We start from the raw sequence: 13,683 nt of genomic DNA, 5'->3' as shown, positions 1-13,683 counted from the left end.
GGCTTTGGATCAGCACATCTCCAGCTGTTGTGGCCATCTGGGGAGTGAACCAGCGGATGGAAGACCTCTCTCTCTGTCTCTACCTCTCTCTGTAACTCTGTCTTTCAAACAAATAAAAATAAATCTTAAAAAAAAAAAGTTACAAATGCCAAATCCTACAGGTGTAGGAGACTCACCTGCTGCTCACACTTGGTCATTTCCTTCTGTTTCTCCTGACGCACAGCCTCAAGAACCTTCAGGATTTCTCTGGAAGAGAAGAATTATCTTTTAGCCCTAATCTCATTCAGTGGAAAGGGTTACTGAATCTGTTAGTACAGAAGACACAGAACACCCCACCCTGTTTCTCTCTTCAGTGTTTACTGCTGCCTGACATATCGGCTAACAGGCAGTAGGTATTTATCTGTATGCTGGAGTGTAAGATCTGTGAGGACAGGGCCACCTTGTTTGATGTCTTACCTGTCCATGTTCCGGCATTTACCAGAACAGTGTCAGCATGCTGGACATCGCAAAGTGTCTGAGTGGCTAAGTGATAACCGTCTGCCTCCCAACTAGTGACCTGCTCCGTGTGCACCAGGTAACCCAGGGCCCAGGAGAGAACCTGACACCTTGGGAGAGCTCTGGAAGCGTCTACTGAACAGCACGTTCTTCTCACTGACGGATAATCAGCTAGTGGCTGAGGCCAAGAGATGGCCTGACGGCACCAAGGCAAAGGACTTGGAGAGAGGGAACAAAGACGACAGCACTCATACCGAGAGGCCACGAAACACAGAACAGCCAGAAAAACAGTAGGCAGAGAAACCAAATCTCCCCATGTTCCAACAAAAGGAACAAATAGAGGTCATTCTCTATCCTGAGACCAGCTTCTGAGCTTGATCACCACCAGCTGCTGTTCACTTAAAAGGACACGAGTTAGGCCGGTGCCGCAGCTCACTAGGCTAATCCTCCACCTTGCAGCGCCAGCACACCGGGTTCTAGTCCCGGTTGGGGCACTGGATTCTGTCCCGGTTGCCCCTCTTCCAGGCCAGCTCTCTGCTGTGGCCAGGGAGTGCAGTGGAGGATGGCCCAAGTACTTGGGCCCTGCACCCCATGGGAGACCAGGAGAAGCACCTGGCTCCTGCCATCGGATCAGTGCGGTGCGCCAGCCGCAGCGTGCTGGCTGCGGCGGCCATTGGAGGGTGAACCAACGGCAAAGGGAGACCTTTCTCTCTGTCTCTCTCTCTCACTGTCCACTCTGCCTGTCCAAAAAAAAAAAAAGACTCGAGTTAGCATCGAATGCCCGGAGAACGTTCGCGTCTCCACACAGCCAGTTATACAAAAGATTCTGATGTCCACTTTGGAACACTTTATAAGACATCAGCAATAAAGCCCACACAGGATGAGGAACGTGGCAGTGACCACTGTGACACGTAACTCACAGAGACTCACAGCACTCACTTAGAACTGTTTTCTTTATCTTCTTCAAACTTTATCGATAACTTGTTATTGCGCTCCTTTTCCGCTTCCAAAAGCTCCATCAAATTCTACAAGACAGCACAATGTCAGATGTGAGGTAACTGTCACCGGCAACGTGGAATCAACAAACAGGTCTGGCACCTTGTCTGTGGGAGGCCCTGGGGCCCGCAGTGGAACTGGGGCAGGGCAGGGGGGAGGCTAGGATGGTCTCCGCCCTGTACACAGGGGACAGCTGCAGAGCCAGCACCAGTGACTCAGTTACCAACACCTCTAACAACTCACGTGCAGATCAGACTTCAGAGTTTCATTCTCTTTTTTGCAGTTCTGGAGGTTTTTCGACAGTTGGTCGATTTCAAATTTCATCACCTCTTGTAAGTTTTCGTAGGAGTCCTGCAGGCAGGCTTGGTTCTCAAGCAGCTTTTCCTTTTCTAATCTTTATCAGAAAACACAGACAACGTGAGTGTACCATTGCGTGCATCTCTGCCAGTCGGATCACCTGCACTTCCATTTCTGCCATCCACAGGCCATGCCCAATTTGCATGGCCCTGACCAATGCCAAGGCCCCGCGCAGACCTGTGTGAAATGTCTGCCGTAAGTGCCCGTGCGGGGCCCGCTGCATCAGTGTGTGTGGGGAGTGAGCCTATGGGCATCTCTTCTATCATCTCCTCCGTGGTTTCAATCAGACATGCTTACCTGGTGGCAAGGTAGGGAGATCAGTCTCATTTAGGGGTTTCTAGACTTAGCCATAAGCTAGGCTACTGGCTATTAATTTCCAAGTTTTATTGACAGCTCAACTCCAGCCATTTATCACTTACTTTCTCAATTCTAGAAAGGTGTTTTTTTTTTTCTTGAGATGGCCAATGTGACTTTAATCTGAGCAAGACAGAAATGAAAAATTCCCTTGGCAAAGAATGGTTTACTGCTGTTTTTGATTTTCATGCTCTCGTTCTCCTCCCTAGCATGCTGCTGCCCACCCAAACATTCAGAGCTCAGGCAAGAACTAGCAAACAACCACCCCAAACTCTCGGTAAGGAAACGGTGTAAAGGCTGGCGGGTGACTCAAGCAGAACCGGCTCCAATTGTTCGAGAACAACATCTGGCTAATAGGAGAGCACATTTCTTGGCAACTGTTAGGGCAAAAGCCAAAGTCTGGAGCTATCTGTCTGAGGCATACTGCTCCTTGTCACCTCGAGGCTGGTCCTCAGTGCAGCAGAAAACAAGCACACCCCACAGAGGGAAGCGGGGCTGAGACAGAGAGAGACCGACGATCCTGAGCTGCAGGCTAGTTTATCCCCTCTGCACTCCCCAGCGTGCGCTGGACTTACAACACGTGTATTTCCAGCAGTCCTAGGTCACAGCCAAGCAACAGCCTGGAGCCGCAGAGGAAGCTGGGTACCTGACGCTGTCGAGCTGCAGCTGGACGTGCACGTGCCTCTCGGAAAGCTGGCTGAGCTCCTCCTCCTGGCGCGCTCTGAACGCGCTGTACTCCAGTTTCACAGAGGACAGCTCCTTGTCGGCAGAGTGAAGCACCACCCGCAGGTCATGCACCTCGCTCCTCAGGACTAAGCAGAAACAAAACAAATCCTCAACGGCGATCTTCACCAGTGTGTTTCATAAAGTAGGCAAATGAACTCGGGAGGTCCCCTTGCCAAATCCGCACATTCAAGGTAAGGGACCTCTTTCAGAGAGGGGCCTGTCTCTTCTCATTTTCTTCTTCCCTGCTTATGCTTTTTGAAACATTTCTATCAAAAAGGAAGAGTCAGCTCACAGGTAACTAGACTTCTGCAGATTTCTCCCACAGAATGTGCATCAAAAAAAATTTTTTTAAAGACTTATTTATTAGAAAGGCAGAGTTGGAGAAAAAGGTTTCTCATCTGTTGGTTTACTCCCCAAATGGCTGCAACAACTGGACTGGGCCAGGCCAAAGCCAGGAGCCAGGAGCTTCTTCTGGGTCTCCCGCATGGGTGCAGGGGTCCAAGGACTCGGGCCATCTTCTACTGCTTTCCCAGGCCACAGCAGAGAGCTGGATGGGAAGAGGAGCAGCCAGGAATAGAACCGGCGCCCATATGGGATGCTGGCGCTTCGTGCCAGGGCGTTAACCTGCTGCGCCACAGCGGCGGCCCCAATATAATCTCATGAATTACAAATCCCTTGGAAATGTATCAGAACTTCACAATACAGGTTAAGCATTTCTGGTGTCCTAATGAGACTCCACTTGCAAATATAATTAGGTAATTAAACAAAAATGGGGCTGGCACCCTGGTGTAGTGTTATGTCGCTGCCTGCGACACCAGCTTTCCACATGGGGTGCTGATGTATGTCCTAGCTGTTTCACTTCTGATCCAGCTCCCTGATAATGCACTTGGGAAAGCGGCAGAAGATGGCCCAAGTGCTCGGGTCCCTGCCACCCACGTGGGAGATCAGGATGGAGTTCAGGCTCTTCCTGGCTTCGGCCTGGCCCAGCCCTTCCATTGTGACCATCTGGGGAGTCCCAGTAGATAGAAGATCTCTGCTTCTCCTTCTTTCTCTCTAACTCTACCTTTCAAATAAATAAATAACTCTAAAGGAAACAGATCGGCTTTCATTTTAGCTGTATTATAAACTACTTGCACATACTCTGATGAAGGGAGAAATAAAAAACTAGCCATCAAATAAGATTCTCACATCTACAAATATCTACAAGTCTCTAATTTATGTGTTGTTGTCAATAGCAAAATATTCATCTTATGAATTGAAGAGACTTCATTCTCAAAGCAGTTTACTTAAAACTTTAAGCAAACAATTGAATCATTTATGTGTTGACAATGCTGAAGGTAATTACTACCTTTTATGATATACTACTCAGCTACCACACACACAGCTTATGTCTAGTCATCTCACGACAAGTAACAGTGAAATGGAACCAAGCAAAAGCCAGGGCAGCATTATGTAAATGAACAGAGCCACAAAGCCCGTCGGCGCTCTCACTTACAGTCATTCTTGGTTTGAGTGTCTCGCAGCTGCTTGTCAAGGATGTTCAACTGTGAGAGATGCTCCTGCTGCTGTTTGGCCCAATCAGTTCTTTCTGATGAGAAAAGCTTTGGGAAAAACATGCATTTATTGGAAAAGGAACACTGGTCAGCCACGACACGCTGCAGATCCTTAACCTGTTTTGTGCTCTCTGTCTCCTTCTCAGGGCAGAACGTGCAGCTGACATCATGGCCTCCCATGGGCTCTGTCTTTGAGGCCATGGGGCACATGGCGCCTGTCTCACCTCCTGCATCTGTGTGGAGTGATGCTCCAGTCTGTCGACATGCTGCTGCAGCTTCAGGTTTTTGTGCTCTTCTTCGTCCAACTTGACTTGAAGAGAACTCATTTGTTCCTGCAACACAGAGACTTCAGTCACCAAAGTTCTCCCAATGGAATTCTCAACCACCCCACCTTTTCTTCTGCATTAGAGACCACACACAAAGCAAACTCAAAGTTTCACTGAAAAAAGGTATCCAAGGCCTGACTGGGGGTAGAAAACCATTTCAAAAGGCTATAGAGTGTCTCATGCTTCAGAACACCCTCCATCAAAGGTAACAAGTGAAACACAGAGGACAGAGTGATTAAAACTGACATCCTGGGGTGGGCATTTGGGGCTGCAGTTAACATGTCATTTGAGATTCCCTCATCCCATACTGAAGAGGCTGGGGCAAGTACTGGGGTCCTTGCCACCCATGTGGGAGACCTAGACTGAGTTCCAGGCTCCTCCCTTTGGCCTGGCCCAGACCCAGCTGTTATGGGCATTTAAGTGCACAAGCAGGTAAGAGCGCTATCTTTCAATTAAATAAAATAAGTAAAAACTTTAAAACAATTTTATATCCTGGGTTAAACCAAATGCCACCTGAGACTTCTAAGAAGCTTCCTCAGGTTGCAAGAGATAACCTCATCCAAGGACGTCCAAGGCCTGGGAGGGGCAGACTTGGGATGGGGAGCAGTCTGGTCCATTCCAAGTTTTATTGGACAGCTTTGTGAAAAAATCGCCAAATGACTAAATTCTGAAATAATCAAATTTCACATGTTATTTCAAATACTCTAAAAGCTGTCAAACATCTCATGTGTAACAGTTTTTCAAATTATTTTCACTCTCTGTACAAGACTCAGCATCATGCCATACACGTCAGTTCTGGAACTGGTTTGCTTGTGGCAGTCTGGTCATTTTATGCATGAAGGAACTAAATCCACAGAGGTTGGAAAATGACTTGCTAAAGACTGCAAAGTGAATTAAAAGAGAAGGGCAGGCTGATTTCCTAGCCAGGGACCTTTACATACGCAGACTTAGCAAGACAATTACAGCACTAAGCAGGTTTGAACAGCACAAATTACAGGGAGGTAAAATGGCAGATAAAGCAACTTTATTTAAATAAGTGTTCAATTATTTACTATTTCTAAAACTAAGCATTACCTGCACTGTTCTCAGCTCTTCTGAAATGGCCTCAAATGCTTGCTCGCTCATCTCAGGGGGAATGGGCTCATTTGCGATGTCATTATCTACTTTGCTGGACTCCTCAGTGTGCGCAGGAGTAAAGCTCCCTATTTCAGGGCTCATTTTTGGCACCAGCAGAGAACGAAGCTGATAAGCCTTGGTTGGTGTAGTTATAATCTGCAGCAGAAAATGATTATGGAAAACAACATTAGCACACATGAAAAAAAAAAAAAAACAAACTAAAACCCAGCATACTCAGTAGTTTTATCATAGAATAAAATTAAAGTTCTATTCATCAAAAGAAAGGAATAAAATATCCCTGTGAAACAGCACAGAAATGCCCATGTGGAAATGAATCTAGTAGTTCAGCATAGTCCAAGCAAAATTCTAATATAATTAAAAAGAAGCAAAGCCTGAAAAGCTGACATCTAACTTCCTACAATGAGTAAATGTACAATAAAAAACACTTACATAAAAATGCATTATAAGGGACTAGTCATTAAAACTGGGTGGATGCTTGGCACCATGGATAAGTCACTGCTTGGGACACCTGCATTCCCTAACAGCGTGGCTGGTTTGAGTCCTGCTTCCTGCTAACCTGCACCTTGGGAGGCAGCAGTACTTGTGTCCATGCCCATCATGTGGGAGACCCAAAATGAGTTAGCAGCTCCTGGATTTGGCCCAGAAAAGCTGTTGAGGGAATCTGGACAACGAACCAGCACGTGGAAGATCCTTCTCTATTTGTCTCTTAAAAAAAAAAAAAAAAAAAAAAAAAAAAGAAATTAACAAATCACAAACAGTATCTTATATGCACATTTATACTCATATAGAACATTGGTGAAAAATACAAAGTCCAGGAATAGAAGTGATGAGAAAAACATGAATTACTAAAAAAATTCCTTTTCTATATCATTCAAAAATAAAATAGCAGATGCACAAGCACCTCAATATAAAAATAAAGTTAAAGGCATAAAAGTCACAAGGCTAAAAGCTCAAGAAACCTAGCAGTATCACAACCATAAAACTTCTGTATAACAAAACGACCACATGCAAAGATGAAGGACAAGCAACACGGTGGCAGTGTATGGAAGAAACATTAAACATCAATTCACAAATCCTCCTACAGACCAGAAGAAAAAGACAACCAACGGGAAAACACGCCTTTCCATGGAAAAGGATAGGGGAGCGGTCTTCAAAAAGTTCATAGAAAACTCACATCATTTTTCTTTTTGTTTTAAAGATTTAATTACTTATTCGAAAGTCAGCCACAGAGAGAGCACACACACAGAGTTCTTCTATCTGCTGGGTCACTCCCCACAGTGGCCAGGAGCCAAGAGCTTCATTCAGGTCTCCAACATGGGTGTAGGGGTCCAAGGACTTGGGCCATCTTCCACTGCCTTTTCAGGCACATTAGCAGGGAACTGGATAGGAAGTGGAGCAGCCGGGATTTGAACCCAGTGCCCACACGGGATGCTGGCACCACAGACAGCTGCTTTACTCACTGCGCCACAGTGCCAGCCCCTACATCATCTTTTAATTTCATGTTTTCCACTAACTTTTTGAAACCTCCTCATACAAATGGATATGAACATATGAAAAATATTCAAACACACTGGAAACTGAGTGTGAGTTTCGTTTTTTCCTATATAGTCAGAGCAGGTTAAATACATCATGATACACTGCTGTGGTCTGCAGACAGTCTGGGTGTCCCCTAAGGCTTCATGTGTTGAAATTTACTCCCCATTGTGAGGTACTGAGAGGGTGGAAACTCTATCTTTTGCCAGGCAATTAGGAATAGATAACCTCAGTAGGGTGGGGCCCTTGACTGAATCCCAGCGGCTTTATAGGCAGAGACACACATGCGGTCTCCTGCCATGTAACGCTCTGCCAGAGAGAAGATCCACGTCAGATGGGGCTTCCAGACCTCGCACCTCCAGAACCATGAGCCCAGCAAACCTCTTCTCTACAGAGCAGTCTGCCTCACTGACTCCCTGATATGATGAAAAGCTGACCAATCCATTTAATGGACTCTTGTGCAGTTGCAAAGCAAAAACAAAACAGGAGAGGTTTTTCCCTTTCTGGCATGGGGTAAACTCTAAAATATTACTTTCAACAACAACAATAACAACAACACACTGGGCAGAATGACAGCAACACATGCTATCAATTTGTGCAAAATCAAGAAAACAGAGGTGACACTGATTGACTTAGCGACATCAGCTGCGTCCACAGCCAGTGCTGGTCTGCTGGAAAGCTACAGGGTGAGACTTGCCACTGCCATGTGCATCACTTCCACAAAGGAAAAGCAGTCTTCCATTAAGAGACACAAAAAGCATCACTGCTAAACTAATCATTACGGACGCCGACTTACTGGTGTTTTAAGCTTATGATGGATAAGGAAAGCTAAGGTTCCCATACCAGGAAACCCTGCGTAGGGCTGTAGGCACATTAGAATGTGGGTCCCATCTTGTCCTGGGGTAAACATCCAATACTAGGCCCAGTAGGACCGGGGCTGACCTGTCTACAAGGGATTCCATCTTGCATGCAGCTAAGCCATCAGACTCTACTAGGAATAAAAAGAGTAGCACGGACCTAAGAGCGAGCACTGTTTCAGATTACCCACCTTCAGCGTTTCAGCATGGATTTTATTCAGCTGGGAAACTTCCTGTCGCTTGCAGGCTTTGGTCGCTTCCAAAAGGTTTTCAAGATTAAGGTTGGCTTTCTGCAAAGACTGAAGCTCTGATTCCATTTCTAGCTGCCGTTTCCTAACAGATATTGTAAAACTGAGTTATTTCAGGTAGTCAAGTATTTGCAGAATATTTTACAGCTTGAACTCTCACATAACTATAGTTTTCTCATTTAGAGATATTTTCTCAGATAATACTCTGATGTTGCTATTGGGGAAAACACAGCTCAGAGATGGATGGCTGCTTAAGGTACACAAGTAGTAAATGGTAGAGATCAACTTCAAAAGCCCAAGTTGTCCATGATGATACCCTGCGTGGTGTTACTTCTAAAATGAACCCATCTTTATATTTTAGGACCGCATTCATGTGAGTTATAATGTGAATGTGGTTTATCATTTTTCTTTTTACACAATGAGCATCAGGTAAGAATATCATAAAACTTCAAATTCCTTTTTTTTTTTTTTTGAAAGGCAGAGTGGACAGTGAGAGAGAGAGACAGAGAGAAAGGTCTTCCTTTTCCTTTTCCTTTTCCGTTGGTTCACCCCCCAGTGGCTTCTGTGGCCGGCGCACCACGCTTATCTGAAGCCAGGTGCCAGGTGCTTCTCCTGGTCTCCCATGCAGGTGCAGGGCCCCAGGACCTGGGCCATCCTCCACTGCACTCCCGGGCCACAGCAGAGAGCTGGCCTGGAAGAGGAGCAACCGGGATAGAATCTGGCGCCCCGACTGGGACTAGAACCCGGTGTGCTGGCGTTGCAGGTGGAGGATTAGCCTAGTGAGCCACGGCGTCAGCCAAAACTTCAAATTTCTAAAAGCATTAGTTCGCGACAACTGTGGTTTACATGTGGTAACCTGACAGAGACCTGACTCTGCAAGTGCTGGATGCTCATCCCAACGGGAGAGCGCTGCCCACGACGTCTGTCCCGCCCAGCTCACCCCAAATACACGCCAGAGCGGAAAGCGAGCTCCTTCTCTGTCCACACAAGCTGGCTGCCCGGATGAGAGCTGATCAACTGAACCATCCGCAGCGACACTACAGCGAGTCAGACTGTAGGCAGACAGGCAAGCACGCGTGCGCACCACACTTTACCTCGTCAGTTCCTTGAATTCTTCGTATTCTTGCTTTGAATTATTCAGCTCTGTCTGGACTTGCAGGAGGTGCGACTTTAACTTCTCAGTGTTTGCAAATGGCTCTTTCTGAGCTTTCGGAGACAATCCCGGCTGACCTGATACAAAGGAAGCCATCTCAGTTTTTGAAGGTTAAAGTAACAAAGTACTTTTTTAAGTACTCTGAGAGGTACCAATTTTGAGGCACAAGGAGGACAACCAGAACATGGGTCAGCAGGTGGCTCCTAAAACACAGAAGCCTGCAACTTAGCAGCAGACACAGTTGCCAAAGAGAATTAGAAGTTGTGCTCAGGGGCCAGTGCTGTGGCATAGCGGGTTAGGCGGACACCTGTGACGCCAACATCCTATATTGGCACCGGTTCAAGACTTGAGTGCTCTGCTTCCAATCCAGCTTTCTGGTAATGTGCCTGGGAAGGCAACAGAGGATGGCCCAAGTCCTTGGGCCCCTGCACCCACGTGGGAGACCTGGAAGAAGCTCCTGGCTCCTGGCTTTGGATAGGTGCAGCTCCAGCCATTGCAGCCAATTGGGGAGTGAACCAGCAGATGGAAGACCTTTCTCTCTCTCTCTCTCTCTCTCTCTCTCTGCCTCTCCTCTCTCTGTTTAACTCTGACTTTCAAATAAATAAATAGATCTTTTAAAAAAATGAATTGCTTAGAAACAAATTATTCAGGAAGCAAACTGCAGGACAGCAAATGGCAAGAACATGGCATCATGTACCAGGCAGAAAATCTGAACGTTCAAGGATGAATATGGGGGAAAGAATGGACTGAGATCGGTGTATAAAATGTCATGTGAAAGTCGTTCAGGATGCAAGGATGTTGCAGAACTGGTCGGGACCAGAAACTGCCATTACTATCTTGTAAGGGAATTAAGAGTATTGTTAAGGCCAAAATATCTGACAAAATACACGGCATTATAAAGAAAAATCACTGAAATAAAACAGGACTGATTTGAACTTTGCATCTAAAATCTGAGTCTATCCGCAATCCCAGCACTGCGGCTCTTACTCGTTTCAGCTGTGACACAACAGAAGGCTCACCACAGGCAAAGTTTAAAAGCCAAGGGACAGTTTTCTTTAAGAACGCAGGATACAAAAGGCACGTTCAACCCAGAAAGAAACACAGGTGGACGCTGAGTGCGACCCCAAGGTGTGTACACTGGGAGCCACATCACCAGGACCACAGGCTGCCCCTCTGGCATCTCTTACACGCCACAGACCTCCTCCAGGCTGATAAACACTCACACTCCTATGTATTCATGTTTGATTAGTCAGCACTTTCTGTCTCAAATATTCTAAACAGGAGCATTCTATTTATTAAAACAAGAATATCTGAATACATGTATCAATAAAAGAGAAATATAATGGGTATTTCCTTGCTATATCTCTTAACCTACATAATTTATTAATTTTTGATTTTTTAGAGGTTTATTTATTTATTTGAGAGGCAGAGTTACAGATAGAGAGAGCAAGACAAAGGAAGGTTTCCATCTGCTGGTTCACTCCCCAAATGACCACAATGGCTGGAACTGGGCTGATCCAAAGCCAGGAGCTTCTTCCAGGTCTCCCACATGGGTGCAAGGGCCCAAGCATTTGGGCCATCCTCCACTGCCTTCCCAGGTCACCAGCAGAGAGCTGGATTGGAAGAGGAGCAACTGGGACTTAAACTGGTGCCCATATGGGATGCTGACTTTGTAGGCAGAGGGCTTAGACTACCACACTACAGCGCCAGCCCCTGATTATTGATTTTTGAGAAGAAAAGTTAGTAAATGCCTTTCTATAACACGAATGAATAAGTGTGAATTACTTCTTGGCCTTCAGGCTAAGATCAAGTGAATATGTATAGGGGGAAAAAAAAAACTATGTGCAGAGCAATGAGCAGGCAGGTCTCGGGGCTCAAAGACCCTAAGGACAAGGCCCTGCGCACGCTCCTTACAACAGCCCCCTTCCCAGGCGGTCACAAGCACACCCTACCTTTGTTGTTCTCTGCGCCACATACTTCAGAGAACACTTTTTCTAGTTTTGCAATGGTCTGAGCATCCATTTCCTGGGCTCTTTTCACAGGCTCTGACAGCCTGAGTCTTCTGTTCTCTTCCCTGAGGGAGTGATTTTCCATGGCATACTTGGCAACTCTCGGGTGGTGCTCGATCTGCGACAGAAGAGTCACACAGGTGTGTGGGCAGCCATTAGACAACGTTCGGGACGCCCAGGGCAACCACTGTGCAAGGCGCCCTGGGATCACCCTGAAAACATGCACATCCTGCAGCTCTGTGACTCTGCACTGGGGTCTGACCCCTTGGAACACAGACAGGCACAAGGGGGACACCATGTCAGACTGTGTGCACACAAGCAGAGTGGTTAGGCCCACAGACTGGAAAGAACAAGGAAGCCTCTGTCCAACAAGACTGAACTTCCCTCCAAGATACATCGACAGGCAAAGCGCAAAACAGTGTACAGAATAAAAGTAAAAATATCTATTCATATGTTTGAACATGTATTAAAAACTCTGGAAGGATACACAAAAAGCTGATCACTAATTATTCTGTTTGTTTAATGGTAGGGCTCTATCCCCCAGCCACGCTCCCTAAGGTCCACGTGAAGCAGACCAGTGGGCGAAGTCCTGCGTGACCTGCTGCAGCTGACACTAGGTAGTGGCACCAACACAGCTTGCCCCCTTGTCCAGGGTAAAGCACTTGGGAAAAGGCACTGTGCCACCAGGCTGTCAGCTGAACTCATTTAAAAACCATTTCCACTGTATTAAAGAATGCGTCCTTGGTGACCAGTGCTATTTGCTTGGAATGTCTGGCATCTTTACAAAGAGCAGAAGCACCGTGGACTCACCTGATCGCGCAGAGTCTGGATCTCATCCCTGAGCTCCGAGAGCAAACGGTCCTGCTCCTCGGGGAGAAAGCAGCCCCGGGACTCCTTGTGCAGCTTCTCCAGGCGCGTGATTTGGTCCTCCCGGAACTTAACAATCATTTTGTTGGACTGAATAAATCTTTCCTTCTTCAGGGTGAGGTCTTCTAACTGGGTAATTTTTTCTACCAGGGACTTAAGAAATGTATGATTTGATAAAACATGAATAGTTCAAAAAGTTCACAGAAAAACTGAATTAAAAGACAATGTACATTTCCCACAAACTTTCTGAAGCACTCTTGCAATTCAGCTTCTCTAAATTTTCATAAACCCATCAACAAAAACTAAGTTGATCAACAAATTCAAAGTTGATCTTAAAGGCAAAAATAAGACTCTTCCCAGCCTTCCTTTACTCTCCTCTTTCAGTCTCTGGAGAAAGTTTCCTGGAGTGTCCTTTCTAGAAATTCGGATCCCTACCTTCTTTTCCTGTTCAGATTTCTTAAAGAATAACATTGCTTCCTGGAAATACTTCATGTAATCCGTCTTCTCTTTGTCTGCAATTGAACCAGCAAGAAGGAAAGAGAAAAAAAAAAGTCTGTTATTTGCCTTTACAACCAAAAGATGAGGTAAAAGAGTGGGGGCCGACAGCGCTCGGCTAACCTGAAAGAGCCATGCTGTCATCCTCAGATTACAGGTTTCAAATAAGCCCACCCACATTGGTTCCTCTGGTGAAAAATAAGTTTGTCTTTATTCAGTTCACATATATTATAGAAGTGATCTTTATTTAGTTAACATATATAGATCATACACAGGACAGGAGCAGAAGTAAAATAAAATCAAATGGATCTAAAAGTAAAAATAAAATAAAATGGAAAAAATATCAGTGCTGGGCATCTCTCGAGATCTTAGTCACCTCCTTAGTTTTATGGATTTCAAAGTCATTCATTCTCCATCGGCTCTTCTCTGAAGAAAAATAAGTCTTTCACTAAGTAGGTTTAGTGAACATAGACACTACATGTGCTAGGATAAAACCTTGGAAGCGGATCTAAATGAAATTCACTAGGTTCTCTTTTTAGCACTTCCTAGGGGTGAATTATTCAAAATCGTCCTGACT

The 13,683-nt window shown here is 45.8% G+C and overlaps 1 protein-coding gene across 6 annotated transcripts in view; it reads right to left on the bottom strand.

The window, feature by feature from the left end:
• The window catches only part of KIF15 (kinesin family member 15), an 82,834-nt gene that overhangs the window by 18,192 nt on the left and 50,959 nt on the right, over window positions 1–13,683 (bottom strand). For all 6 annotated transcript variants that reach the window (XR_007921580.2, XR_011379568.1, XM_070050937.1 and 3 more), the window contains exons 12-23: window positions 13,047–13,123; window positions 12,555–12,764; window positions 11,688–11,862; window positions 9,677–9,812; window positions 8,526–8,667; window positions 5,882–6,079; window positions 4,706–4,813; window positions 4,424–4,529; window positions 2,849–3,014; window positions 1,735–1,885; window positions 1,435–1,520; window positions 177–246 (exon numbers count right to left, since the gene is read on the bottom strand). Coding sequence is in view for 4 of the 6 variants with exons in the window: in XM_070050937.1 (XP_069907038.1) it covers window positions 177–246; window positions 1,435–1,520; window positions 1,735–1,885; window positions 2,849–3,014; window positions 4,424–4,529; window positions 4,706–4,813; window positions 5,882–6,079; window positions 8,526–8,667; window positions 9,677–9,812; window positions 11,688–11,862; window positions 12,555–12,764; window positions 13,047–13,123 (1,625 nt within the window). In the remaining 2 variants the exon portion in view is untranslated. The remainder of the gene's footprint in view (window positions 1–176; window positions 247–1,434; window positions 1,521–1,734; window positions 1,886–2,848; window positions 3,015–4,423; window positions 4,530–4,705; window positions 4,814–5,881; window positions 6,080–8,525; window positions 8,668–9,676; window positions 9,813–11,687; window positions 11,863–12,554; window positions 12,765–13,046; window positions 13,124–13,683) is intronic.

This window comes from Oryctolagus cuniculus, chromosome 10 (assembly GCF_964237555.1).
Source record: "Oryctolagus cuniculus chromosome 10, mOryCun1.1, whole genome shotgun sequence".
In the NCBI taxonomy this organism is placed as follows: Eukaryota; Metazoa; Chordata; class Mammalia; order Lagomorpha; family Leporidae; genus Oryctolagus; species Oryctolagus cuniculus.
This window is presented reverse-complemented; position numbering and strand designations above follow the sequence as displayed.